The sequence below is a fragment of the Bombina bombina genome, chromosome 11 (genome assembly GCF_027579735.1).
Source record: "Bombina bombina isolate aBomBom1 chromosome 11, aBomBom1.pri, whole genome shotgun sequence".
Taxonomy (NCBI): Eukaryota; Metazoa; Chordata; class Amphibia; order Anura; family Bombinatoridae; genus Bombina; species Bombina bombina.
Window position 1 is genome coordinate 127,164,127 of NC_069509.1, and position 25,996 is coordinate 127,190,122.

General features: G+C 44.5%; 1 protein-coding gene across 2 annotated transcripts in view; it reads right to left on the minus strand.

The window, feature by feature from the left end:
• CRAMP1 (cramped chromatin regulator homolog 1) overlaps window positions 1–25,996 on the minus strand; it is a 205,516-nt gene that overhangs the window by 114,316 nt on the left and 65,204 nt on the right. For both annotated transcript variants that reach the window (XM_053694749.1, XM_053694748.1), the window contains exons 7-8: window positions 24,535–24,629; window positions 11,671–11,794 (exon numbers count right to left, since the gene is read on the minus strand). In XM_053694749.1, the coding sequence (XP_053550724.1) occupies window positions 11,671–11,794; window positions 24,535–24,629 (219 nt within the window). The remainder of the gene's footprint in view (window positions 1–11,670; window positions 11,795–24,534; window positions 24,630–25,996) is intronic.

Here is a 25,996-nt window from a genome sequence, read left to right on the forward strand (position 1 = left end):
GCTGCTGCTCCAGTTCTGGCTCATCCTATAACCCTGCCCTGCCTTACGTTCTTGAGGTCGATGCGTCTGAGACTGGAGTAGGTGCCCTCTTGTCTCAACGTCCTACGCCTGACGGTTCCTTGCATCAGTGCGGTTTCTTCTCTAAGAAATTGTCTCCAGCGGAGTGCAATTATGAAATTGGCGACAGGAAATTACTGGCCATAATTTTGGTACTCAAGGAATGGAGGCATCTTCTCGAGGGAACTAGCGTACCAGTGCTCATTCTTGCTGACCACAAGAATTTAACTTATCTATCTGAAGCAAAACGTTTGTCGCCCTGACAGGCCAGATGGGCGCTATTTTTGTCTGTTTAATTATGTGGTCTCCGACCTGCCTGGTTGTAAGGATGTTAGGGCTGATGCCCTCTCTCAACAATTTTCCCCTCTGTCCAAGGAGGAGTCTGTACCTACTCCAGTTATACCTCCTGGCAATAATTTGGCTACCATATGTACTAATTTGACTTCTCCCTTGGGGAGGAGATCATGGATGCACAAACCAATGCACCTCCTGAGAAACCTAGTGGTAAGTGTTTTGTTCCTGAGAATCTTCGAACTAAACTTTTGCAAACATACCACTATCCTAAAGCCGCAGGTCACCCAGGCAAGAACCAAATGATTTGGTCTGTCACTCGACAATTCTGGTGGCCAGGTCTTCGTTCTAATGTTGCTGCATATGTTGCCTCCTGCTCAGTTTGTGCACAGAATAAGACTCCTCGACGTCTTCCTGTGAGTCTTCTTCAACCTATTGCTAATGGTGAGCGTCCTTGGACACATCTTTCCATGGACTTCATTGTCGAGCTCCCTGTTTCCAATGGCAATACTGTTATCCTTATGGTGGTTGACCGTTTTTCTAAAATGTCACATTGCATTCCCTTGAAGAAGCTGCCTACCGCTCAGGAGCTTGCATCAATTTTTGCCCGGGAGGTCTTCCGTTTACATGGGTTACCCCAAGGAGATAGTGTCGGACCGGGGTAGCCAGTTTGTCTCCAGATTTTGGCGTGCCATTTGTGCTCAAATGTGTATCCAGCTTTCCTTCTCCACGGCATATCACCCTCAATCCAATGGGGCTGCGGAACGGTCTAATCAAGCTCTGGAACAGTTCCTCCGTTGCTATGTCTCAGATAACCACAATAATTGGCCTGAACTGTTACCTTGGGCAGCGTTTGCTCATAATAGTGCTCTTAATGCTTCCTCCAAGTTATCCCCATTCATGGCGAATTATGGGTTTCAACCATCCTTGTTGCCCGATTCATTCATGTCTCAGGGTAGTCCGGCTTTGGAGGATCATCTCCGGCAACTCTGTTCCACATGGGTGCAGATTCAGGATTGCCTTCATCGTTCTATGCAACGCCAAAATTTCCAGGCTGATCGTAGGCGTCTGCCTGCGCCTTCCTAACAGGTTGGTGAGAGGGTTTGGTTGTCCTCCCGCAACTTGAACCTTTGTGTGCCTTTCAATAAACTGGCTCCCCGTTATGTTGGTCCTTTTCGAATACTCCGACGGGTCAATCCTGTGGCCTACGCTCTTGACCTTCCTTCTGCAATGCGCATCTCCCTCTTGAAACCATTGGTTTGTAATCGGTTTACCACTGTGTTGCCTCATCCCGTCCTATCTTTGTTGCCAACCATGAAGAATATGAGGTCAGCAGCATTATTGACTCTCGTATATCCAGGGGCCGCGTACAGAATTTGGTTCACTGCAGGGGTAAAGGTCCGGAGGAGCATTCATGAGTTCCCACCTCTGATGTTCATGCTCTCGCCCTCCTCCGTGCCTTCCATGCCCGTTTCCCCAATAAGCCTTTTGTCCTTCTGCGGGGGAGGGGTCGTTCAGGGGAGGGTACCGTCAGGGTTTTTCCCTGCTTTGTTTGCCATGTGCTGCTGGCAGCCATTTTACTCACCTCTCTTGCTGACTCTGGTGCATAGTGTGTGATGCTGCTCATTTCCTGCATGCCCTTTTATGGCCAGACTGGTGTACATCATCCATGTGAGATAGGTTGCAGTCTCAGAATTGTGATGCTTTGCCCTTGCGTTGTTTCAGACCTGTTTGTGAGAGTTCCTGTGTATTACCTGGCTGTCTGGCGTCCCTCCTGGTTCCTAATCCCTGGCTTGTTCCTGACTCTGCTGTTCTCCTTGTTCCTGATTCTGGCTCGTCCGACTACTCGCTTTGGCTCCTGATTCGGCTCGTCTGACTACCAGCTCTGGTTTTGACTCCTGGCTTGTTTTTTGACTTGTGGACTTTTTTTTTATTATTTTTTACTATTAATAAAGGTATGATTATATTTGCACTTCTCGTCTCAGACTGATTCCTGGCACCCCGACAAGGAGGTACTATTCTCTAGGGGAATAGTAGTTATCTTAGCAAGAGTAGGAATGGCACCATCCACCTTTGAGATGGAGCTCCAAAGCTCCAGATTGGAGACTGGTACTGGAAGCATCTTTTCAAAAGTTGCAAAAGAAGAAAAGGGGGCACCAATTCTCTCCCATTCCTTTGAAATAATGTCCGCCATTCTGGCGAGAACCGGAAAGGACTCAGGGGCCTTCTTGACATCATAGACCCTATCTAATTTAGGAATCTTAGGTTCATCAGATGACAGAGTCAGGAACATCTAAGGTAGATAATACCTCCTTGAGAAGGAAACAAAGGTGTTCTAATTTGAACCTAAAGTTAGAGTCTTCAGGAATAATAGATTTAATCTCAGAAATCTCTGATTCTGAAAGCTCAACCTCAGAAGCTATAGAGTAAAATAGTGCTCAGAGGGGTGAGATAGAGTAGCCCACTTAGACTGAATAAAAGGATTAACCCCTAAATCAGTCGAAGTATGATTAACCTTTCTCTTGCGTTTCCCAGAGATCAGCATAGCATTAAGCACAGCTGAAAACGCAGATTGTAGCTGTGAGGCAAAATCTGCTGGTAAACAAATACTCCCAGAAGGAGGCAAGTGTGCGCCACGGGCTCTGCTTGCGAGATAGGAAAAATAGGGGACTGCGGTAAAATAACCGGCATATCCTGGATAATAGAGAGTCCTAAGAGGTGGAAGGCTCAGATGGAAAAAGGAAATTTCTTACCTGATAAATTTATTTCTTTTACGATATGACGAGTCCACGAATTTCATCCTTACTTATGGGATTACGCCTCCTGGTCAGCAGGAGGAGGCAAAGAGCACCACAGCAGAGCTGTATATATAGCTCCTCCCTTCCCTCCCACTCCAGTCATCGACCGAAGTTAGGAAGAGAAAGGAAAAGCCAAGGTGCAGAGGTGACTGAAGTTTAACAAAAATAAAAACCTGTCTTAGAAATTGACAGGGCGGGCCGTGGACTCGTCATATCGCAAAATAAATAAATTTATCAGGTAAGCAAAAATTTCCTTTTCTTTTACAAGATATGACGAGTCCACGGATTTCATCCTGACTTATGGGATACAATACCAAAGCTATAGGACACGGTTGAAAGGGAGGGACAAGACAGGAACCTAAACGGAAGGCACCACTGCTTGAAGAACCTTTCTCCCAAAAACAGCCTCGGACGAGGCAAAAGTGTCAAATTTGTAAAAAGTGTGAAGAGACGACCAAGTTGCAGCCTTGCAAATCTGTTCAAAAGAAGCATCATTTTTAAATGACCATGAGGAAGCCATAGCCCTAGTAGAATGAGCCATAATACTTTCAGGAGGCTGCTGTCCAGCAGTCTCATATGCAAAACGGATGATACCCTTCAGCCAAAAAGAGAGGTAGCCGTAGCTTTCTGGCCCCTACGTTTTCCAGAAAAAAAAACAAATAATGAAGATTATTGACGAAAATGTTTAGTCGCCAACAAGTAAAACTTCAGGGCACGGACCACGTCCAAGTTATGTAACAGACGCTCCTTCTTAGAAGTGTTAGGACACAAGGAAGGAACAACAATTTCCTGATTAATATTCTTATTAGAAACAACCTTAGGAAGGAAACCAGGTTTGGTACGTAAGACCACCTTATCAGAATGGAAAATAAGTTAAGGAGAATCACATTGTAAAGCTGAAAGCTCAGAAACTCTGCGAGCAGAAGAAATAGCAACCAAAAATAAAACTTTCCAAGATAACAGCTTAATATCTATGGAATGCATAGGTTCAAACGGAACCTCTTGAAGAACATTAAGAACTAAATTCAAACTCCAAGGAGGAGCAATTGGTCTAAACACAGGCCTGATTCTAGTCAGAGCCTGATAAAAAGATTTAACGTCTTGAACATCTGACAGACGTTTGTGTAACAGAATAGACAAAGCAGAAATCTGTCCCTTTAAGAAACTTGCTGACAACCCTTTCTCCATTCCTTCTTGGAGAAAAGATAAAATCCTGGGAATCCTAACCCTACTCCATGAGTAGCCCTTGGATTCGCATAAATAAAGATATTTACGTCATATCTTATGGTAAATCTTTCTAGTAACAGGCTTTTGTGCCTGAATCAAGGTATCAATGACCGAATCAGAGAACCCTCACTTAGATAAAATCAAGCGTTCAATCTCCAAGCAGTTAGCTGCAGAGAAACTAGATTCGGGTGATGGAAGGGTGATCAGGTGATGAGAAGGTCCTCCTTCAATGGAAGTTTCCACGGCGGCAGAGAGGACATGTCCACCAGATCGGCATACCAAGTCCTGCGAGGCCACGCAGGAGCGATTAGAATTACTGAAGCCCTCTCCTGTTTGATCCGTACAATCACCCGGGGAAGGAGAGCGGTGGAAACACATAAGCTAGGTTGAACGACCAAGGCACTGCCAAGGCATCTATCAGTTCGGCCTGGGGATCCCTTGATCTGGATCCGTATCTTTGGAGCTTGGCATTCTGACGAGACGCCATCAGATCCAATTCCGGACTGCCCCACCTGAGAATCAGGGTGGCAAAGACCTCCGGATGGAGTTCCCATTCCCCTGGATGAAACGTCTGTCTGCTCAAAAAGTCTGCTTCCCAGTTGTCCACTCCTGGGATTTAGATTGCTGACAGATAACAAGAGTGAGCCTCCGCCCACCGTATTATCTTGGATACTTCTGTCATCGCTAAGGAACTCCTTGTCCCTCCCTGATGATTGATGTAAGCCACAGTTGTGATGTTGTCCGACTGAAACCGGATGAATTTGGCCAAAGCCAACTGAGGCCAAGCCTGAAGCGCATTGAATATCGCTCTCAATTCCAGAATATTGATTGGAAGTAGAGACTCCAACCGAGTCCACACACCCTGAGCCTTCAGGGAATTCCAGACTGCACCCCATCCTAGTAGACTGGCATCTGTTGTCACTATCACCCACGAGGACCTGCGGAAACACGTCCCCTGGGACAGATGATCCTGCGACAACCACCAAAGAAGAGAGTCTCTTGATCCAGATCTATCTGAGGAGATACATTTGCACAATCTCCATTCCACTGTCTGAGCATGCTCAGTTATAGAGGTCTGAGATGAAAATGAGCAAACAAAATGATGTCCATTGCCGCCACCATCAATCCAATTACCAATGCACTGAGCCACTGAAGGCCGAGGATTGGACTGAAGGCCGAGGATTGGACCGAAGGGCTCGGCATGTATTCAGAATCTTTAACTTTCTGACTTCCGTCAAGAAGATTTTCATGGATACAGAATCTATTAGAGTTCCCAGGAAAGGAACCCTTGTCTGTGGAATTAGTTAAATATTTTCTAGATTCACCTTCCACCCGTGAGTCCTTAGAAAGGACAGAACCATGTCGGTATGAGACTTTGTCAGTTGAAAAGACGACGCCTGGATCAGAATATCGTCCAGATAAGGCTCCACTGCAATGCCCCGGCGGTCTGAGAACCGCCAGCAGAGATCCTAGAACCTTCGTGAAGATCCTGGGTGCCGTGGCCAGCCCGAAGGGTAGAGCCACGAACTGAAAATGTTTGTGCAGAAAGGCAAATCTTAGGAACTGGTGATGATCTTTGTGGATAGGAATGTGAAGGTATGCATCCTTTAAATCCACGGTAGTCATATATTGACCCTCCTGGATCAATGGAAGAGTTGTACGAATAGTCTCCATCTTGAAGGATGGGACTTTGAGAAACTTGTTTAGACTCTGGAGATCTAAAATGGGTCGGAACGTTCCCTCTTTTTTGGGAACCACGAAAAGATTTGAGTAAAACCCCTGCGCCTGTATTGGAATGGGACAAATTACTCCCATAGTGGAGAGGTCTTTTACACAACGTAAGAACGCCTCTCTTTTTATCTGGTCTACTGATAATCGTGAAAGAAGGAACCTTCCCCTTGGGAAGGAATTTTTGAACTCCAGCTGATACCCTTGAGACACGATTTCCAGTGTCTATGGATCCTGAAGTCTCTTATCCAAGCCTGGATAAAGAGAGAAAGTCTGCCCCCTACTAGATCCGGTACCGGATCGGGGGCCGCACCTTCATGCTGTCTTGGGAGCAGCAGCGGGCTTCTTGGGTTGTTTACCCTTGTTCCAAGCCTGGTTGGGTCTCCAGACGGACTTGGCTTGTGAAAAATTCCCTTCCTGATTAGTGGAAAGGGAAGAGGGGACTCCCTTGAAATTTCGAAAGGAATGAAAATTATTCTGTCTGCCCCTCTGCTTAGATGTTTTATCCTGAGGTAGGAGGTGACCCTTACCTCCCGTAATGTCAGAAATGGTCTCCTTCAAGTCAGGCCCGAATAGCTTGGATTTAGAGGACACATCCGCAGCCCACGATTTTAACCATAAGGCTCTGCGCGCTAAAATGGCAAATCCTGCATTCTTAGCCGCCAATTTGGCGATCTGGAAAGCGGCATCCGTAACAAAAGAATTCGCCAGCTTAAGGGCCTTTATTCTATCTAGTATTTCCTCTAAATAAGTCTCAGTCATGTACTGTTAAGTATGTCAAAAACTGGGATTGGGTCCTGATGCCTACAGTGAAATATTATTGCAAGATATAAGACTAAACAGTTTGGACATTGTGGATTAATATCCTAGCTTGCAATCAATGGTATAAAATTGATACAAAAGATGGCAGCTGTACAAGTGATGTGTTGTCTAATGATCCCATGATGTACTGAACTATTAATGTTTATTAATATGTGATGTTTTGTGCTTAATAAAAATATTTTAACATAAATAAGTCTCAGTCTTAAAAGGGACTCTTCCAAGGCATCAAACCAAAAGGCGGCCGCCATTGTGACTGTTACAATGCAGGCCGTCTGTTGTAATAAAAACCCTTGATGAATAAATAGCTTTTTTAGAAGACCCTCCAACATTTTGTCAATAGGGTCCTTGAAAGCACAACTGTCCTCAATAGGGATAGTCGTACGCTTAGCCAGGGTAGATATAGCTCCCTCCACCTTAGGGACCATTTGCCAAGAATCCCGAACAGTGTCAGCTATAGGGTACATTTTCTTAAAGCTATGGGAAGGTGAAAACTGAATACCAGGTCTTTCCCATTCCCGTGTAATAATTTCCGAAATTCTCTTAGGAACCGGAAAAACATCAGAATAAGAAGGGACCTCTAGATATTTGTCCATCTTACACAATTTCTCTGGTGGTACCACAATAGAGTCACAGTCATCCAGAGTCAGCAAAACCTCCCACAACAACAGACGGAGGTGTTCAAGCTTAAATCTGAAGGACATTACGTCCGAATCTGTCTGGGGCAATGTACTTCTTGAATCAGACAATTCCCCTTCAGATAGAGTCTCCCTACCTCCCACTTCAGAGCCCTGGGAGTGAGTGTACTTCGGAGATCGCCATCAAAGAGTCAGAAGTCGCCTGGACCACCTGGTCCTCTCTTCTACTACGTTTGCCTTGCAGCACTGGCAACTTAGACAAAACTTCTGTAAGAGTAGATGACATAACTGCCGCCATATCCTGTAGAGTAAATGAGGTGGACGCAGTTGATGGCGCCTGAGCGGGTGTTAAAGGCTGTGACGCTTGGGGAGAAAGTTGCGGTATACCCGGATTCTCATCAAGCTGAGAAGCATCCTTAGATATGCTAGTCTTAAAGAAAATCTGATCTTTAAACTGTAAGGCCCTCTCAGTACAGGAGGGAAAAATGTAAGAGGGGGGTTCCACATTGGCAGCTAAGCACATAGAACAAGTATATTCTAGTAGGTCAGCCATGATAAAAAGAAAAACAAAGAGCAATATTGGTCGTGTCAGATATAAAATGAAATAACATAATATGTACTGTGCCTTTAAAATTTAAAACGATACAAATTTTACTGCAAACGTGCAACAAATAGAAATAGGAAGTTGTATAACAAAACCTATTCACAATCATTATAATAGTCCTTTTTGTGTTATGACTAAAATTAACCCCTGCACCAAACCACAGTTCCGCTGTGGTGCCTACCTCACAACCAACAAAAGAGGCCCTCCGTGAATCGCTGCCTAAGTCCGCTTGCGATCTTTAACAACTGAAACCAAGTGGACCTAGGAAACACAGGAGCTTCGAAATACCCCTCCGTGACTGTCGGAAGCCGAAATAGCAAGTGCGCGGCTAAGCGCACGAACGTAAGCCCCGCCCTTCGTGGGCGGTATAAGAAAAACCCCATAGAAAAAGACTGCATGGGGAAAAATCAATGTCGGGTAGACCCGACTTGCATAGAAACCAATATGCCCCCTCAAGAAACTGTTGCCACATTAAATAAATGCAATTAACGGAGTAAGAACCTTTTTGTCCATAGGATCTTTGTCTCAAACAGTCCCCAGCGTCAGCCCGCAGATAGAATGTCACAGTTTCTGACCCCTTAATGAAATCGGGTCACATAAGTACACCAACCCACTGCTATACACAGATAGTATAAGAGAGGAAACAGCTAGGTAAATAAAACTTCTTGTAAGTTGATTACCTCTTTTGTGTTGCAGCAACTAACGTCCAGTCTGTTCTGAGCTACACTGTCTCCCCAGAAACAAAAAGACTGTACATACCGCAGTGCTGATCACCTCATGAACCTGTCCCACATAAAGAAGAGGTCTCTTGTCATCACCTCCTGTAGATCTGTGGGGACAAATAGGGCCTTATGTAATATCTGACAAGACCATCAGCAGGGCAGCACCAGCATGGGAAATGAAGCGAGAATGTAGAATCTCCTCCGTTCCCATTGTTGAAACACCTGATGCTCTACCCTGAGAAAAATAGTACTCACTGGCACCATTTAAAAACAATAAAATGACTGGAGTGGGAGGGAATGGAGGAGCTCTCTCTCTCTCTCTATATATATATATATATATATATATATATATATATATATATATATATATATATATATATATATATATATATATATATATATATATATATAGTGACCTGGGATCTTGGAAACACACAGTCCTCAAAGCTGGAAACACCACACAAGGTTGTAGCTTTATAAAATACAGTCTGTTTATTATCAGGTCTGGCAAAAAAACCAGGCAAAATAAACATAAACAAAACAAAAGAGGCTTGCTCCACTGAGCACTTACTAACAAGTACAACTGTCTGCACTAAGTAGCTTTTCACAAAAGTAATAATTGCACAGACCTTTCAAACTTTGTCCTTTAGAGATAATTCCTCTCAGTCTCTCAGGAGAGTGTTTGCAGTTTCCCTTTACTGCTGGCAAATCTACCTCTCAACCCCTGACTGGGGATTTTATTAGCACCTGCTGTTAATTACCATATGCAGGTTAGTAGCTAGCTGAGTCAGACAGAATTCCTGGACTGGACTTTTTGACATAATGTGCTACTTGCAAACTGCGGGGTGGAGCACTGGCCCACCCTACTCTCCAAATACTCCACCCCAGGGACCCAGAAATAAATCACATATTTTCTCTATGTGGCAAACAAACATAAAAATTCTCCCTGGGGTTGTCAGACCATACCCCGCACTGCAGCACTTTTGAGGGAATATAGACACCTTCCATTACTATGCCTTGGGTTCTGTCACAATATATATATATATATATATATATATATATATATATATATATATATATATATATATACATACATACATACACACACAGCTCTGCTGTGGTGTTCTTTGCCTCCTCCTGCTGACCAGGAGGCGTAATCCCATAAGGATGAAATCCGTGGACTCGTCATATCTTGTAAAAGAAAAGTTTTCCAGAGGGAGAGAAAGGCTTGGACCCCTTCTTAGCTTTTAAAACCAAACTTAGGCATTGAGAGCAGAATTGTGCAGGAGGGCAGACTATATTCTCCTCACAATATAAGCAGGAATTAGAAACAGTAATAGGAGAACCCTCAGTGGGATTAATATCCGAGTCCTATATAATGGGTGTTGTGATCCAATAATGACTAACACACACACAGTTAATGTCTAAAAAAGGCACCTCTGTCCTGCAGCCTTAGCTGGAACGTCTTGCCGTCACCTAAGGACCAGGCTGAACAGTAACCTTCCCTAGAACGATCTCCATGCAACAAAGGAATAGAGCTAAATTGGCAGAGCACTTCTCACGCAGGTCCGATTATCCGACTGCACACGGTCATGTGACCACAAAAAGGAAAAAACCGCTCCCTTGACAAAGTAAAAGCGCACAAAGCTGATTAACGGCTGAGTAGCGTATCAGCGCTAGTAAAGTTAAATGTCCCTCATGAGCCATCAATAAACCTCTCCAAAATATCTCTCACAAGTGTTCAGAGGTTGGCTAAAGGAGCTAAGCAGCACATGTAAGCCCCCATCTGCTCAATAAATGTAACCTCCATACCGGAGGTATCTATGTGTCCCCAGATCCTATTAGAGGGAGGTGTCACACTGTGATCTTAAAAAGTCCCATTTATAATAGGTTTTATGTAGTCCACTGGGCCAAACGCCCTCACATCCCAGATGCAGAACTTTTTTCACTTTCTGCGATGAGATTTTTTTTGGTGAAAATTTTTGCTGCAGGTCATTCTGAAATATAATACAGTTTTAAATAGGCTGTTACATCGAAGCACCAGCTCATTTATAATGTGTTTATTTACTCCACAATGGCAACATTTCAGAATTCGGCATTTGCTTTCAATAGGTCAGGTTAGAAGATGGTAAGATTTGAAAATATATATATCTATGTTCTGCCTTGGGGCCTCATATAAACAAATAAAAGGACTTACCCTCCAGGATCCGTGCTGTGGAGCAGCAAACAGCACCTCAAGGTTTGACAGTATACTCCTCCTCTTCTGACAGGGACCTGAGCGAAAGCAGTGTAAAACACTAACACTGGATTACCAAGGGGGTGTTAGCACTAAGCTTTATCAGATAGAGGACAGAGAACTTCCCTGCGACATCTGGTAACTCTCACCATAACTCTCACTGAGAGAATTACATGGCTACTCCATAACCCCAGTCCTGTCTTAGAGGGAAAATACCCATTAGAGGACTAAATGTTCTATTAATTCTTAACACCTTCTCTGCCATCCTCGTATAGTGACAACAGGCAAAGAATGACTGGGGGTATGGGGGAAGTTGGAGGGATATTTATAGCCTTTGGCTAGGATGTCTTTGCCTACTCCTGCTGGCCAGGTGTTGATATTCCCAACAGTAATGAATAAAGTTGTGGACTCTCCCTGCCTTTGGAAAGAAAAATAATATAATAGACATACTGATATGGGAAATCTGCAAAAAAATAAAAACAATCAAACTATTATAACAATCTCAGGAGCAAAACATGGAAGAAAAATGGAAACGATGCACGATTTTTACCTGAGCCGCGGATTTTGTGCCAAGCTCTGCACACGAGCCCAAGCCTGGTTGTTCCGAGGCTGAAGTTCAACAGGTACTTTAAGGGGCAACCGCACTGGCTTCTGGTCTTCCTCATCACTAAGACCTAAGGTGAAGAAAGTATTTTTAGCAACTCGCATATAGTTTTAGAAAGATATGGGCCCAAAATGTTTTTCATAATTCAGATCGAGCATACAATTTGAAACAACTGTCCCATTTACTTCAAATATCAAATTTGCTTTTGGTTCTCGGTAGCCTTTGTTGAAAGAAAAGCAATGCTCACTGGGAGCTAGATGAGCACATCTAACTGAACCAATGGCAAGGGCCATATATGAGTAGCAACCAATCAGCACCTAGCTCCCAGTAGTGCATTGCTGTTCCCAAGCCTATTTATGCTTTTTAAAATAAAGGATACCAACAGAACGAAGCAAACGGAAGAAGTCAATTTGGAAAGTAGTTTAAAAGTGCATGTTCTCTCTGAATCATGAAAGTAAAATTTTGATTTCACTGTTTCGTTAAAGTGATGGTTAACTCATTTTTTTAAAAAACATCTGGAATGTCAGTGATATTTTAGATGAAGTTTAATTCATCAGTTGTAAGGAACATGCGTTATAAAAACTTACTTCTTAATGTAGATATGAAATTCAAATACCCCACACTCCACCACCGACTTCAAAATTAAATTTTTCTGTGAGCTAACGGTTTGAATTGTTGTCCAATCAATGCTCTCCCCAAATGGCACTTTTGTTGTAGCTCAAACTGTTAGTTTACAGAAAAAAATTACTTTTGAAGTGGAAGGCAGAGCGTGGGGAATTTGAATTTCATATCCACATTAAAAACAAATTATTCTTACCAGATAATTTAATTTCCTTCTGTATGGGGAGAGTCCATGGCTTCATTACTTACTTGTGGGAATGCTGAACCTGGTCACCAGGAGGAGGCAAAGACACCCCAGCCAAAGACTTAAATACCTCTCCCACTTCCTTTATATCTCAGTTATTCTGCCAAGGGAACAAGGAAAAGTAGGAGAAATATCAGGGTATAGATGGTGCCAGAAGAACAAAACACAATTTTGGTCCGCCCAACGGAGAATACGTGCGGGGGGGCCGTGGATTCTCCTCATACAGAAGGAATTAAATTATCTGATGAGCATAATTTATGTTTTCCTTCTTAATATGAGGAGAGTCCATGGCTTCATTCGTTACTTGTCGGAAACATATACCCAGCATGCACAGCTCTAGTGGTCTGAGATGGAATCTGGCAAAAGGAATAATGTCCATGCAGAACACCATGAGACCAACTACCTCCATACACCGAGCCACAGAGGGCCTTAAGGAGGTCTCTGGTCTGTAAGAAATATCCTCATGGATATGGAGTCTATTATAGTACCCAGGAATTCCACCCTGGTATTGGGAATAAGAGAACTCTTTTCTAAGCTTATCTTCCATCCATGAGATCAAAGAAGAAATATAAGAGCTTTCGAAAAGTCTTTTGCCAGACGACAGGATAGTGCTTGAACCAGAATAGCGTCCAAGTATGGTCCACTGCAAGCAGAGCCCCTAGAACCTTTGTAAAAACTCTTGAAGCAGTAGCTAGACCAAACAGAAGTGCAATAAACTGGAAGTGCTGATCCAGGAACGAAAACCGTAGGAACTGGAAGTGTTTCTTGTGTATGGGAATGTGAAGGTAACCATCCTTCAGATCTATCGTGGTCATGAACTGTCCATCCTGAACTAAGGGAAAGGTGGACCTTATTGTCTCCATCTTCAACGAGGGGACAGATAGGAATTTGTTTAAGCAGTTTAGGTCCAGAATCGGGCGAAAAGTTCCCTCCTTTTTTGGGACCACAAAAAGGTTTGAGTAGCATCCCAGACCTCTTTCTGCAAGAGGTACCGGGACAATGTCTCCCAGGGAGGAGAGATCCCTCAAGCACCCTAAAAAGGCCTCTCTCTTTTCTGGCCTTGAAGACAGGTTTGACATGAAACCTATCCTGTATCCTTGAGCGATGACCTCCAGGACCCAAACCAAGCTTCCGAAAAGAGTGACAGTCTGCCCCCTACCAGATCCAGAGTCGGATCGGGGACCTTCCCTTCATGACGACTTTGTCTCAGCGGGCTTCTTGTTCTGCTTGGATTTATTCCAGGACTGAGCCGGTTTCCAAGTCCCCTTGGATAGTTCAGGCTTTGTGGAGGGTTGCTGACCTTGGGATTTATTCAAACGAAAGGAACGAAAATTAGGACCTGGTCCCTTAGGATAGTTCTTCTTATCCTGCAGTAAAAAGGCACCTTTGCCTCCAGTAACCGTGGAGATGATTCAGTCCAGGCCTGGATCAAAAAGAATCTTTCCCTAAAATGGGAAAGAAGTCAGCAGACCAAGACTTCAGCCAGAGTGCCCTACGGGCTAGAACAGAAAAACCTGAAGCCTTGGCATTCAGGCGAATAATCTGCATATTTGCATCACAAATAGAATTAGCCACTCCCAAGGCATTAATTCCTTCACCTCGAATAACTCAGATAAGGATTCACACCAATAGGTGGCCGCTCCAGCAACCGCAGCAACAGCCGCTGCCGGTTGAAACAAATATCCCATATGTTGAAACATCTTTCTTAACTGAGTTTCTAACTTCTTATCCATAGGCTCTTTAAACGACAAACTATCCTGAAGAGGGATAGTAGTGAGCTTAGCAAGTGTGGAGATAGCGACATCCACCTTAGGGACGGAACCCCACAACTCCAATTGAGAGTCCGGAACCAGTAACAATTTCTTAAAAGAAGGAGAAAAAGAAGAAATAAGTCTCTCCCATTCATTCATAATAATGTTCGCCATCTTAACAGGAACCAGGAAAGTCTGTGGAAGAACCCTGTCCTCGTAGACCTTATCTAATTTAGGAATACAAGGTTCCTCTGGCAGTTTAGACTAAGGAACCTCTAAAGTAGCCAAAACTTCCTTTAGTAGGAAGCATAAATATTAAATCCTAAATCTAAAGTCTGGTTACTCCGCAGCTGGAGGTTTAGAGGCATCAGATTCCGACCCAGAAAGAGCATCCTGTGAAGTATCAGAGACGTCTTCATCAACGGATATTCTGGTATCAGATAACTCCAATAAGCTAGTAGATGACCCCTGGGAAGGATAGCAATATTTGACCTTTCGCTTGCGCTTAGCAGGGCGAGGTAAAGCACTAAAAGCCGCAGACACTGCCGTTTAACTGCTCAGTAAAGTCTGGCGGTAAAAGGACCCCTCCAGATGGAGGATTAGGAGTGCTACGGGAAGTTGCATGTGTAATAGGAGAGGACTGTAGGGTGCGCACCTCACGGAACAGAGACTCCTCAGAGGTACTAAACATATTGACCTTCTTTGACAAGATTACTTTATCGAGGCATGTGGAACATAATTGAGCAGGCGGGTATACCGTAGCTTCCTCACAATATAGACAGGTATTAGACTTGGGTAAAGAGGGAGTACCCTCTAACATAGAGTCCCCCATAGTTTGCGCTTATAAATCGGACTATAGAAAAAAGATTGATGGCTCCTTTACACCCCCAATGGCTGGGGCACTCACCACCTCCTATGACCCAGGCCCAACAGAGAAAACTGCTTTGTCTCCGGTAAACCGCACTGTCAGGAAGAAAGGAAATCAGTGTGACCACAACCGGTCACATGGTGCGCCGTGCAGGACCGCCCATGCTATAGTAAAAAGCGCACCAAACCTAACAGGCTACGCAGCTTATCCAAAACGAAAGTAAAAACCTGTACGTTCCAACATCTGCCTGAGCCTCATCTCACACATGTCGCAGCATAAACATAATAAAAAACAAATGTGATTAATCCCCCCTGTTCATTAATCCCCTTCCGGAGATATTAACACTTGATTCCATACAGATAAAAGGAGCCACACAGTGGCCCTGCGTTATCATCGGTGTATAAAAATTGAAACAATCTTACAGGAATCTATGCCGTGGAACAGAAACACAGCCTCTCTATTGGGTACTTATAGATCGCAAACTAATCACCCGTGAGGGTCTCAAGGCGCTAAGGGAAGCGTATAGGAGGAGGGGGCGGGGAGGGGATGGGCGTTCAGTCGAAGAGCCAGGTTTTGAGGTCCTTTCTGAACTTTGTAAGGGAGGTGAATTGTCTGAGGTGCAGCGGGAGGGTGTTCCATGTCTTTGCTGCCATGTGGGAGAAGGATCTTCCGCCCGCTGTGGATTTGCTGATGAGGGGGATGACTGCGAGAGCTTGGTCGGCCGATCTGAGTTGTCTGGCGGGGGTGTCGAAGTTTACGTGGTGGTTGATGAATTCAGGTCCGATGTTGTGTAGGGCCTTGAACGCGTGGATAAGGAGCTTGAAAGCGATTCTCTTGTTGATGGGGAGCCAGTGAAGGTTCCTTAGGTGTTCAGTTATGTTGCATTGGCGAGGGATGTCGAGGATAAGTTTGGCTGAGGCGTTCTGGATACGTTGGAGTCTCTTTTGGAGTTTGATGGTGGCGCCGGCATAGAGTGGGTTGCGGTAGTCCAACCGGCTGCTAAAGAGGGCGTGGGTGACTGTTTTCTTGGTTTCGGTGTTGTCTGTGTTCAGTTTGATCCGGTTGTCATTCATCCAGGTGGCGGCTGCTGTCAGGCCTTCGTGGACATTCTTTCTGGCGATGGTGGGATCTCGGGTGAGTGAGATGATTAACAGGGTGTCGTCGGCGTAGGAGACGATGTTGAGGTTGTGGCGTCAGACGATGGCAGCGAGAGGGGCCAAGCGAAGAGGGTGGAGCTCAGCGAAGAGCCTTGCGGCACACCGCAGTTAACTGGTAAGGGTTTAGAGGAGAAGGGCGGGAGTCTGACTTTCTGGGTCCTGTCTGTGAGGAAGGAGGTGATCCATTCCAGGGCTTTGCTGTGAATGCCGACGTCGTGTAGGCAGGTGCGGAGGGTATTGCGGTCGACAGTGTTGAATACTGCTGAGATGTCTAGGAGGCGGTTTCTCTTCTGTCGAGCATGGCGTTGGATGTCTGTGGCGGCAAGGAGGGCGGTCTTGGTGCTGTGGTGTCTTCTGAACCCATATTGGGAGTGGTCCAGGGTGTGGCTGGCCTCAATGTGGTCAATAAGTTGCAAGTTGATGGACTTCTCTATGACTTTGGCCGGGAAGGGAAGTAGAAAGATGGGGCGATAGTTATTCAGGTCCGTGGGGTCTGCCGAGGGTTTCTTAAGCAGGGGTTTCAGTTCCGCATGCTTTCAGACATCCGGGAAGGTGCCAGTTTTGATGGAGCAGTTGATAGTGCAGCGGACATCAGGGAAGATGGTGTCGCTTGCTTTGTTGAATATGTGATGGGGCATGGGTCCGAGGGTGCGCCGGAGTGGATGGATTTCATGATTCTGAGGGTGGTGTGGTGAGGGGGCTAAAGATAGTCCGTGTGGGGTGTGAATTTGGGTGGTGGAGGTTGAGTTATGAGGTGTGAAACTATCAGATGTCGAGGATCTTGCGGTGGAAGTGTGCAGTGAGGGTATCACTGTTGGGTTTAGAGAATTCCTTGATGACGGAGAACAACTCCTTGCTGTTGTGTGCATTAGAGTTGATTCTGTCTTGGATGGCTGTTTTTTTGGCGGTTTTAATGAGGTGGTGGTGGGTGGTGATTGCTTCCTTAAAGGCAACTTTTTCCAGAAGGGTCTTGCTGGATCTCCAGGTTCTTTTGCAATCGTCTGCAGTAGCGTTTGGAGTCCTGAAGGGTCGGAGTGAACCAGCTGGCCTTGATGATGGTTTGGCAGCTGGATGGTATCTTTAGGGGGACGAGGGTGGTGGGGTTGTTGAAGGAGAAGTGTATGCAGTGGTGGTCAGTCCAGAGGAGTTCGATAATGTGATTGACTGAGATGTGGTTGCCTGCGGAGAAGATTGGGTCGAGGGTGTGGCTGGCTGCGTGGGTTGGGTAGTTTACGAGTTGCTTCAGTTCCGATGGTTCTGAGGATTTCCAGGAGGGTGGAGGTGGTGTGATCGTTGGGGACGGGGTTGTCAATATGAAAGTTGAGGTCACCGAGGAGGATGTAATGCATTGAGGTGAGGGCATGGGGTGCAATGTGGTCGATGATAGAGTCACAGAAGGCAGGACGAGGTCCGGGAGGTCTGTAGATGAGGGTGTCGCGGAGGGTGGTGTTGGGGTTGACCTGGATCTTAAAGTGTAGGTGTTCTAGGCCTGGTGAGTGGTCGTCAGAGCTGGGTGTGACTTGGATGGTGTGTTTGTGCATGATGGGGATGCCTCCTCCAGGTCTGTTGCTGCGGTCTTTGTGGCAGATCTTGTAGCCGTCGGGTATTGCAGTGGCGATGTCCGGCGCTGATGCGGGGTTCAGCCAGGTCTCGGTAAGGAAGGCGACGTCTGGGGAGGTGGAGTCCAGCAGGTTCCAGATTTTGAGGGTGTGCTTGTGGATGGTGCGGGTGTTGAGGAGGATGCAGTTGAGGTAGTTGCGGCTGTTTTGGGTGGGTAAGTTGATTGGATTGTGGTCCGGAGGGAGGGGAAGGAGCAGTTGTGGCAGGTGAAGGGTCCGAAAGTGTTGGTTAGGGATGCGTGGTGGCAGGTGGACGATCTACTGGTGTTGAGCGCGTGGACGGTGCTGGCGTCGTAATAGCGGCGATTTCTGGAGCAAAGTTTTGTGGCATTGGGTGCGGTCGGGGCGCAGCGAGCACCATTAAATACAGCAGCAAGTTGGGGGGCTGTTTAGCTGGCAAGATGGAGTGGGGGTAGGTGTTAAAAGAAAACAGAGAGCAACAAAAATACAGAAAAAATACAGAGGGAGAAGGGAGAGACTCTCTCAAGTTTGACAGTCTTGCAGAATCGCTCCTGACATGGACTTGAGTGATGGAAGCAGGCAGTAAAACTCGTCAACACTGATTGCTTACGAGCTGTTAATACGGGTCTGGATGGGTTCGAAGGAAGACTTTCCATGCATCTCCAGACCCTAACTTTCATTAATGCTCTCACTGAGAGGCTGACAAGACTACTTAAAACTCCAGTCCCATTTCAAAGGGTAGATACCCTTTTATTAAGGAACTACTCCGTATCTGAACTTAGAGACAATAATTCATCAGACCTGATTAAAAAACCAGGGCGGGCCGTGGACCGGACACACCGTTGGAGAAAGTAATTTATCAGGTAAGCATAAATTCTGTTTTCTCCAACATTGGTGTGTCCGGTCCACTGCGTCATCCTTACTTGTGGGAACCAATACCAAAGCTTTAGGACACGGATGAAGGGAGGAAGCAAATCAGGTCACCTAAATGGAAGGCACCACGGCTTGCAAAACCTTTCTCCCAAAAATAGCCTCCGAAGAAGCAAAAGTATCAAATTTGTAAAATTTGGCAAAAGTGTGCAGTGAAGACCAAGTCGCTGCCTTACATATCTGGTCAACAGAAGCCTCGTTCTTGAAGGCCCATGTGGAAGCCACAGCCCTAGTGGAGTGAGCTGTGATTCTTTCAGGAGGCTGCCGTCCGGCAGTCTCATAAGCCAATCGGATAATGCTTTTAAGCCAAAAGGAAAGAGAGGTAGAAGTCGCTTTTTGACCTCTCCTTTTACCAGAATAAACAACAAACAAGGAAGATGTTTGTCTGAAATCTTTAGTAGCCTCTAAATAGAATTTTAGAGCACGGACTACGTCCAAATTGTGTAACAAACGTTCCTTCTTTGAAACTGGATTCGGACACAAAGAAGGTACAACTATCTCCTGGTTAATATTTTTGTTGGAAACAACTTTCGGAAGAAAACCAGGCTTAGTACGCAAAACCACCTTATCTGCATGGAACACCAGATAGGGCGGAGAACACTGCAGAGCAGATAACTCTGAAACTCTTCTAGCAGAAGAAATTGCAACCAAAAACAAAACTTTCCAAGATAGTAACTTAATATCTACGGAATGTAAGGGTTCAAACGGAACCCCTTGAAGAACTGAAAGAACTAGATTTAGACTCCAGGGAGGAGTCAAAGGTCTGTAAACAGGCTTGATCCTAACCAGAGCCTGAACAAATGCTTGAACATCTGGCACGGCTGCCAGTCTTTTGTGAAGTAAAACAGATAAAGCAGAGATCTGTCCCTTTAGAGAACTTGCAGATAATCCTTTCTCCAAACCTTCTTGTAGAAAGGATAGAATCTTAGGAATTTTTATCTTGTTCCATGGGAATCCTTTAGATTCACACCAACAGATATATTTTTTCCATATTTTATGGTAAATTTTTCTAGTTACAGGCTTTCTAGCCTGAATCAGAGTATCTATTACAGAATCTGAAAACCCACGCTTTGATAAAATCAAGCGTTCAATCTCCAAGCCGTCAGTTGGAGGGAAACCAGATTCGGATGTTCGAATGGACCCTGAACAAGAAGGTCCTGTCTCAAAGGTAGCTTCCATGGTGGAGCCGATGACATATTCACCAGGTCTGCATACCAAGTCCTGCGTGGCCACGCAGGAGCTATCAAGATCACCGAGGCCCTCTCCTGATTGATCCTGGCTACCAGCCTGGGGATGAGAGGAAACGGTGGGAATACATAAGCTAGGTTGAAGGTCCAAGGTGCTACTAGTGCATCTACTAGAGTCGCCTTGGGATCCCTGGATCTGGACCCGTAGCAAGGAACCTTGAAGTACTGACGAGACGCCATCAGATCCATGTCTGGAATGCCCCATAATTGAGTTATTTGGGCAAAGATTTCCAGATGGAGTTCCCACTCGCCCGGATGGAATGTCTGACGACTCAGAAAATCCGCTTCCCAATTTTCCACTCCTGGGATGTGGATCGCAGACAAGTGGCAGGAGTGATCCTCCGCCCATTGAATTATCTTGGTCACTTCTTTCATCGCCAGGGAACTCCTTGTTCCCCCCTGATGATTGATATATGCAACGGTCGTCATGTTGTCTGACTGAAACCTTATGAATTTGGCCTTTGCTAGTTGAGGCCAAGCTCTGAGAGCATTGAATATCGCTCTCAGTTCCAGAATGTTTATCGGGAGAAGAGACTCTTCCCGAGACCATAGACCCTGAGCTTTCAGGGATTCCCAGACCGCGCCCCAGCACACTAGGCTGGCGTCGGTCGTGACAATGACCCACTCTGGTCTGCGGAAGCTCATTCCCTGTGACAGATTGTCCAGGGTCAGCCACCAACGGAGTGAATCTCTGGTCTTTTGATCTACTTGAATCGTCTGAGACAAGTCTGTATAATCCCCATTCCACTGTCTGAGCATGCACAGTTGTAATGGTCTTAGATGAATTCGTGCAAAAGGAACTATGTCCATTGTTGCAACCATCAATCCTATTACTTCCATGCACTGCGCTATGGAAGGACGAGGAACAGAATGAAGTACTTGACAAGAGCTTAGAAGTTTTGATTTTCTGACCTCTGTCAGAAAAATCCTCATTTCTAAGGAATCTATTATTGTTCCCAAGAAGGGAACTCTTGTTGACGGGGACAGAGAACTTTTTTCTTTGTTCACCTTCCATCCGTGAGATCTGAGAAAGGCTAGGACGATGTCCATATGAGCCTTTGCTTTTGACAGGGACGACGCTTGAATCAGGATGTTGTCCAAGTAAGGTACAACGCAATGCCCCTTGGTCTTAGAACCGCTAGAAGGGACCCTAGTACCTTTGTGAAAATCCTTGGAGCAGTGGCTAATCTGAATGGAAGTGCCACAAACTGGTAATGCTTGTCCAGAAAAGCGAACCTTAGGAACTGATGATGTTCCTTGTGGATAGGAATATGTAGGTACGCATCCTTTAAATCCACGGTAGTCATAAATTGATTTTCCTGGATAGTAGGTAGGATCGTTCGAATAGTTTCCATTTTGAACGATGGTACCCTGAGAAATTTGTTTAGGATCTTTAGATCCAAAATTGGTCTGAATGTTCCCTCTTTTTTGGGAACTATGAACAGATTGGAATAAAATCCCATTCCTTGTTCTCTTATTGGAACTGGATGTATCACTCCCATCTTTAACAGGTCTTCTACACAATGTAAGAATGCCTGTCTCTTTATTTGGTTTGAAGATAATTGAGACCTGTGGAACCTTCCCCTTGGGGGTAGTTCCTTGAATTCCAGGAGATAACCTTGAGAAACTATTTCTAGCGCCCAAGGATCCTGAACATCTCTTGCCCAAGCCTGAGCAAAGAGAGAAAGTCTGCCCCCCACTAGATCCGGTCCCAGATCGGGGGCTATCCCTTCATGCTGTTTTGGTACCAGTGGTAGGCTTCTTGGCCTGCTTACCCTTGTTCCAGCCTTGCATTGGATTCCAGGCTGGTTTGGGTTGTGAAGTATTACCCTCTTGCTTAGAGGATACAGAATTAGAGGCTGGTCCGTTTCTGCGAAAGGGACGAAAATTAGGCTTATTTTTAGCCTTAAAAGACCTATCCTGTGGGAGGGCGTGGCCTTTTCCCCCAGTGATGTCTGAAATAATCTCTTTCAAATCAGGTCCAAATAATGTTTTACCTTTGAAAGGAATGTTAAGCAATTTTGTCTTGGAAGACACATCCGCTGACCAAGACTTTAGCCAAAGCGCTCTGCGCGCCACGATAGCAAACCCTGAATTTTTCGCCGCTAATCTAGCTAATTGCAAAGCGGCATCTAAAACAAAAGAGTTAGCCAATTTAAGTGCTTGAACTCTGTCCATAACCTCCTCATACGAAGATTCTTTACTGAGCGACTTTTCTAGTTCCTCGAACCAGAAACACGCTGCCGTAGTGACAGGAACAATGCATGAAATTGGTTGTAGAAGGTAACCTTGCTGTACAAAAATCTTTTTAAGCAAACCCTCTAATTTCTTATCCATAGGATCTTTGAAAGCACAACTATCTTCGATAGGAATAGTAGTGCGTTTGTTTAGAGTAGAAACCGCCCCCTCGACCTTGGGGACTGTCTGCCATAAGTCCTTTCTGGGGTCGACTATAGGAAATAATTTCTTAAATATAGGGGGGGGGAACAAAAGGTATGCCGGGCCTTTCCCACTCTTTATTTACTATGTCCGCCACCCGCTAATTTAAATTTAAATGTCACAACATCAGGTTCAGCTTGATGAGAAATTTTTCCTGAATCTGAGATTTCTCCATCAGACAAAACCTCCCTCATGGCCCCTTGAGATTGGTGTGAGGGTATGTCAGAACAGTTATCATCAGCGTCCTCTTGCTCTTCAGTGTTTAAAACAGAGCAATCGCGCTTTCTCTGATAAGTAGGCATTTTGGATAAAAGATTTGCTATGGAGTTATCCATTACAGCCGTTAATTGTTGCATGGTAATAAGTATTGGCGCACTAGATGTACTAGGGGCCTCCTGTGTGGGCATAACTGGTGTAGACACAGTAGGGGATGATGTAGTATCATGTTTACTCCCCTCATTTGAGGAATCATCTTGGGCAATATCATTATCTGTGGCATTACTGTCCTTACTTTGTTTGGACACTATGGCACAATTATCAAATAAATTTAAATGGGGAGACACATTGGCTTTCATACATATAGAACATAGCTTATCTGATGGTACAGACATGTTAAACAGGCTTAAACTTGTCAACAAAGCACAAAAAACGTTTTAAAATAAAACCGTTACTGTCACTTTAAATTTCAAACTGAAAACACTTTATTACTGAATATGTGAAAAAGTATGAAGGAATTGTTCAAAATTCACCAAAATTTCACCACAGTGTCTTAAAGCATTAAAAGTATTGCACACCAAATTTCAGAGCTTTAACCCTTAAATTAACGCCTATACAGTCCCAGCTATATGCTTTGCTGAGACCCAACCAAGCCCAGAGGGGAATACGATACCAAATGACGCCTTCTAGAAGCTTTTTTAGTGATTCTTAGATCCTCACACATGCATCTGCATGCCTTGCTCTCCAAAAACAACTGTGCAGTAATGGCGCGAAAATGAGGCTCAGTCTATAACTAGAAAGGCCCCCAGACTAAAAAAAGGTGTCCAACACAGTGCCTGCCGTTTTTTAAACGTTCCCCAAGATTATAATGCCAATTATTAGCTAGAATCTGCATAATATGCCCCAATAAAGCAATCGTTTTAGCCCATAAAAATGTCTACCAGTTTTTAAGCCCTTTTTTAAGCCCTTTATTCTTTTATATTTGACTAAGAAAATGGCTTACCGGTCCCCATGAGGGGAAATGACAGCCTTCCAGCATTACATGGTCTTGTTAGAAATATGGCTAGTCATACCTTAAGCAGAAAGGTCTGTTAACTGTTTCCCCCAACTGAAGTTACTTCATCTCAACAGTCCTGTGTGGAAAAAGCAATCGATTTTAGTTACTGTCTGCTAAAATCATCTTCCTCTTACAAACAGAAATCTTCATCCTTTTCTGTTTCAGAGTAAATAGTACATACCAGCACTATTTTAAAATAACAAACACTTGATAGAAGAATAAAAACTACATTTAAACACCAAAAAACTCTTAACCATCTCCGTGGAGATGTTGCCTGTGCAACGGCAAAGAGAATGACTGGGGTGGGCGGAGCCTAGGAGGGATCATGTGACCAGCTTTGCTGGGACTCTTTGCCATTTCCTGTTGGGGAAGAGAATATCCCACAAGTAAGGATGAAGCCGTGGACCGGACACACCAATGTTGGAGAAATATCACTAACATTCCAGATCTGATTTTAAAAGGGGGAGCGTTTACTATAAATGACCTACCTATAGCACCAACCATCCAAGTTAGCAACACTATTTGACATTTTCTAGTTGTTATTCCATTCAAGCAATCAAAAGAAAAGACATGACCCCCTCTGTAGCTGATGGTCATGGTCCACAAGTCACTACCCCTAAGCCATTCATAACATCTCTGATGTATCAGTTTCAGAAGTGAGTTAGTAAAGTAAATTAAGATATTTTTTTTGTCAATTTACCTGTCTTTCCCTCTGGGTCACACAGCTTTTTTAATGCTCTACACATCGGAGCCTTGATCCGCAGGTTCCTACCCTTGTATCGCACAGTGGTAACTCTGAAGAAACATTATACATACATGTTAAAACTAATTTTGTAGAAATCATTACCTGTTGTAAGACAGCCCCATCAAATCAATGTTTATCAAAAAATACTTTATTGGTTAGATCAATCCTGCACATAGCAGCAACTTTAAGGCACAAACATAACTCCCACTGATTTAAAGGGACATTGTACACTAGATTTTTATTTGCATAAATGTTTTGTAGATTATCCATTTATATAGCCCATATGGGAGTGTTTTTGTAACAAAGTATAGTTTTGCTTATTTTCTAAGAACATTGTGCTGATTTTAAGACTCCTAACCAAGCCCCACAGTGTCAGATGTATGCATGCGTTTACATATTCCTGCTGGCTCCTGTTTATGTTGTTATCTGTCTTTTCATATGCAGGGAAGGGGGGAGGGTCTGCTCTTCTTGTTTTTCCAGCCCCTTTCACTGGGTGCCTCAGTCAACCTCATCAACAGTGCTAAACTGGGAGCTTCTAAGTTTTTAAATGGTTTTATACTGGATTTTTATATCAGTATCTGGGCATATTCTTCTTTATACTAGTGTCTATTACATACAGTTATATGAAAAATGGTCCCTTTAATTTGACTTTTAAAAGCATACTGTATATATAGGTTTAAACTAAAGAAACTTAGCGTAGGGAAGACAAAATTCTTCCTTCTGTAAACACAAGTGGAACTACTGACCCAAGAGTTTTCCTTTGATCTCCAAAATGATGCCACCCATTGATTAAACAGCAACTGGCCATAATTTGGCTGAGAGCTGCTGGTTTAGGGTTGGTATGTGCATAATGCAGTGGAGCATCTATATATAGAGCAGTAAACAGTGCCTGAGTCAGGGATTTCTTTGGCACTTTCAGAAGAAGAATGCGCTATTATATCACACAAACGTAAGTTCCATTTGTTTTAAAATAATGTGCTATGTCGTCTCTTTAAATGGACATAAGTTATTAGTTACATTTGAACCATTTAAAGATTTGTATTTCAAAAATGTAATATTTCTGTGAAAATGCCTCTTTGTTTGTCCTTAACACCCATTGCCGATATAGCAATAGGTCATACACACTGCTGTGAAAGATGGTGTCACTGATACGGGGCTGCAAGGGTTAAACTCGTCCACCCCCTATTACCTCACCCCCTCTTGTTTCTCAGCGTTTTTGGGCTCCTCAGAGCAACCACAATCTCCCAGGTCCTTTTGTTCCCCTTGTTTGGCATGTGGGATCTCATCTTGGAGGAGCCGGTCCCTTACTGCCACATTCTCCTTTGGTCGGCTGGGCCCCGGAAACTAGCGGCCGGCCACATCATCCCGGATTACTGGTGTCCTTTGACACAGGTCACTCCAGTGGCCCTTTGTCCCC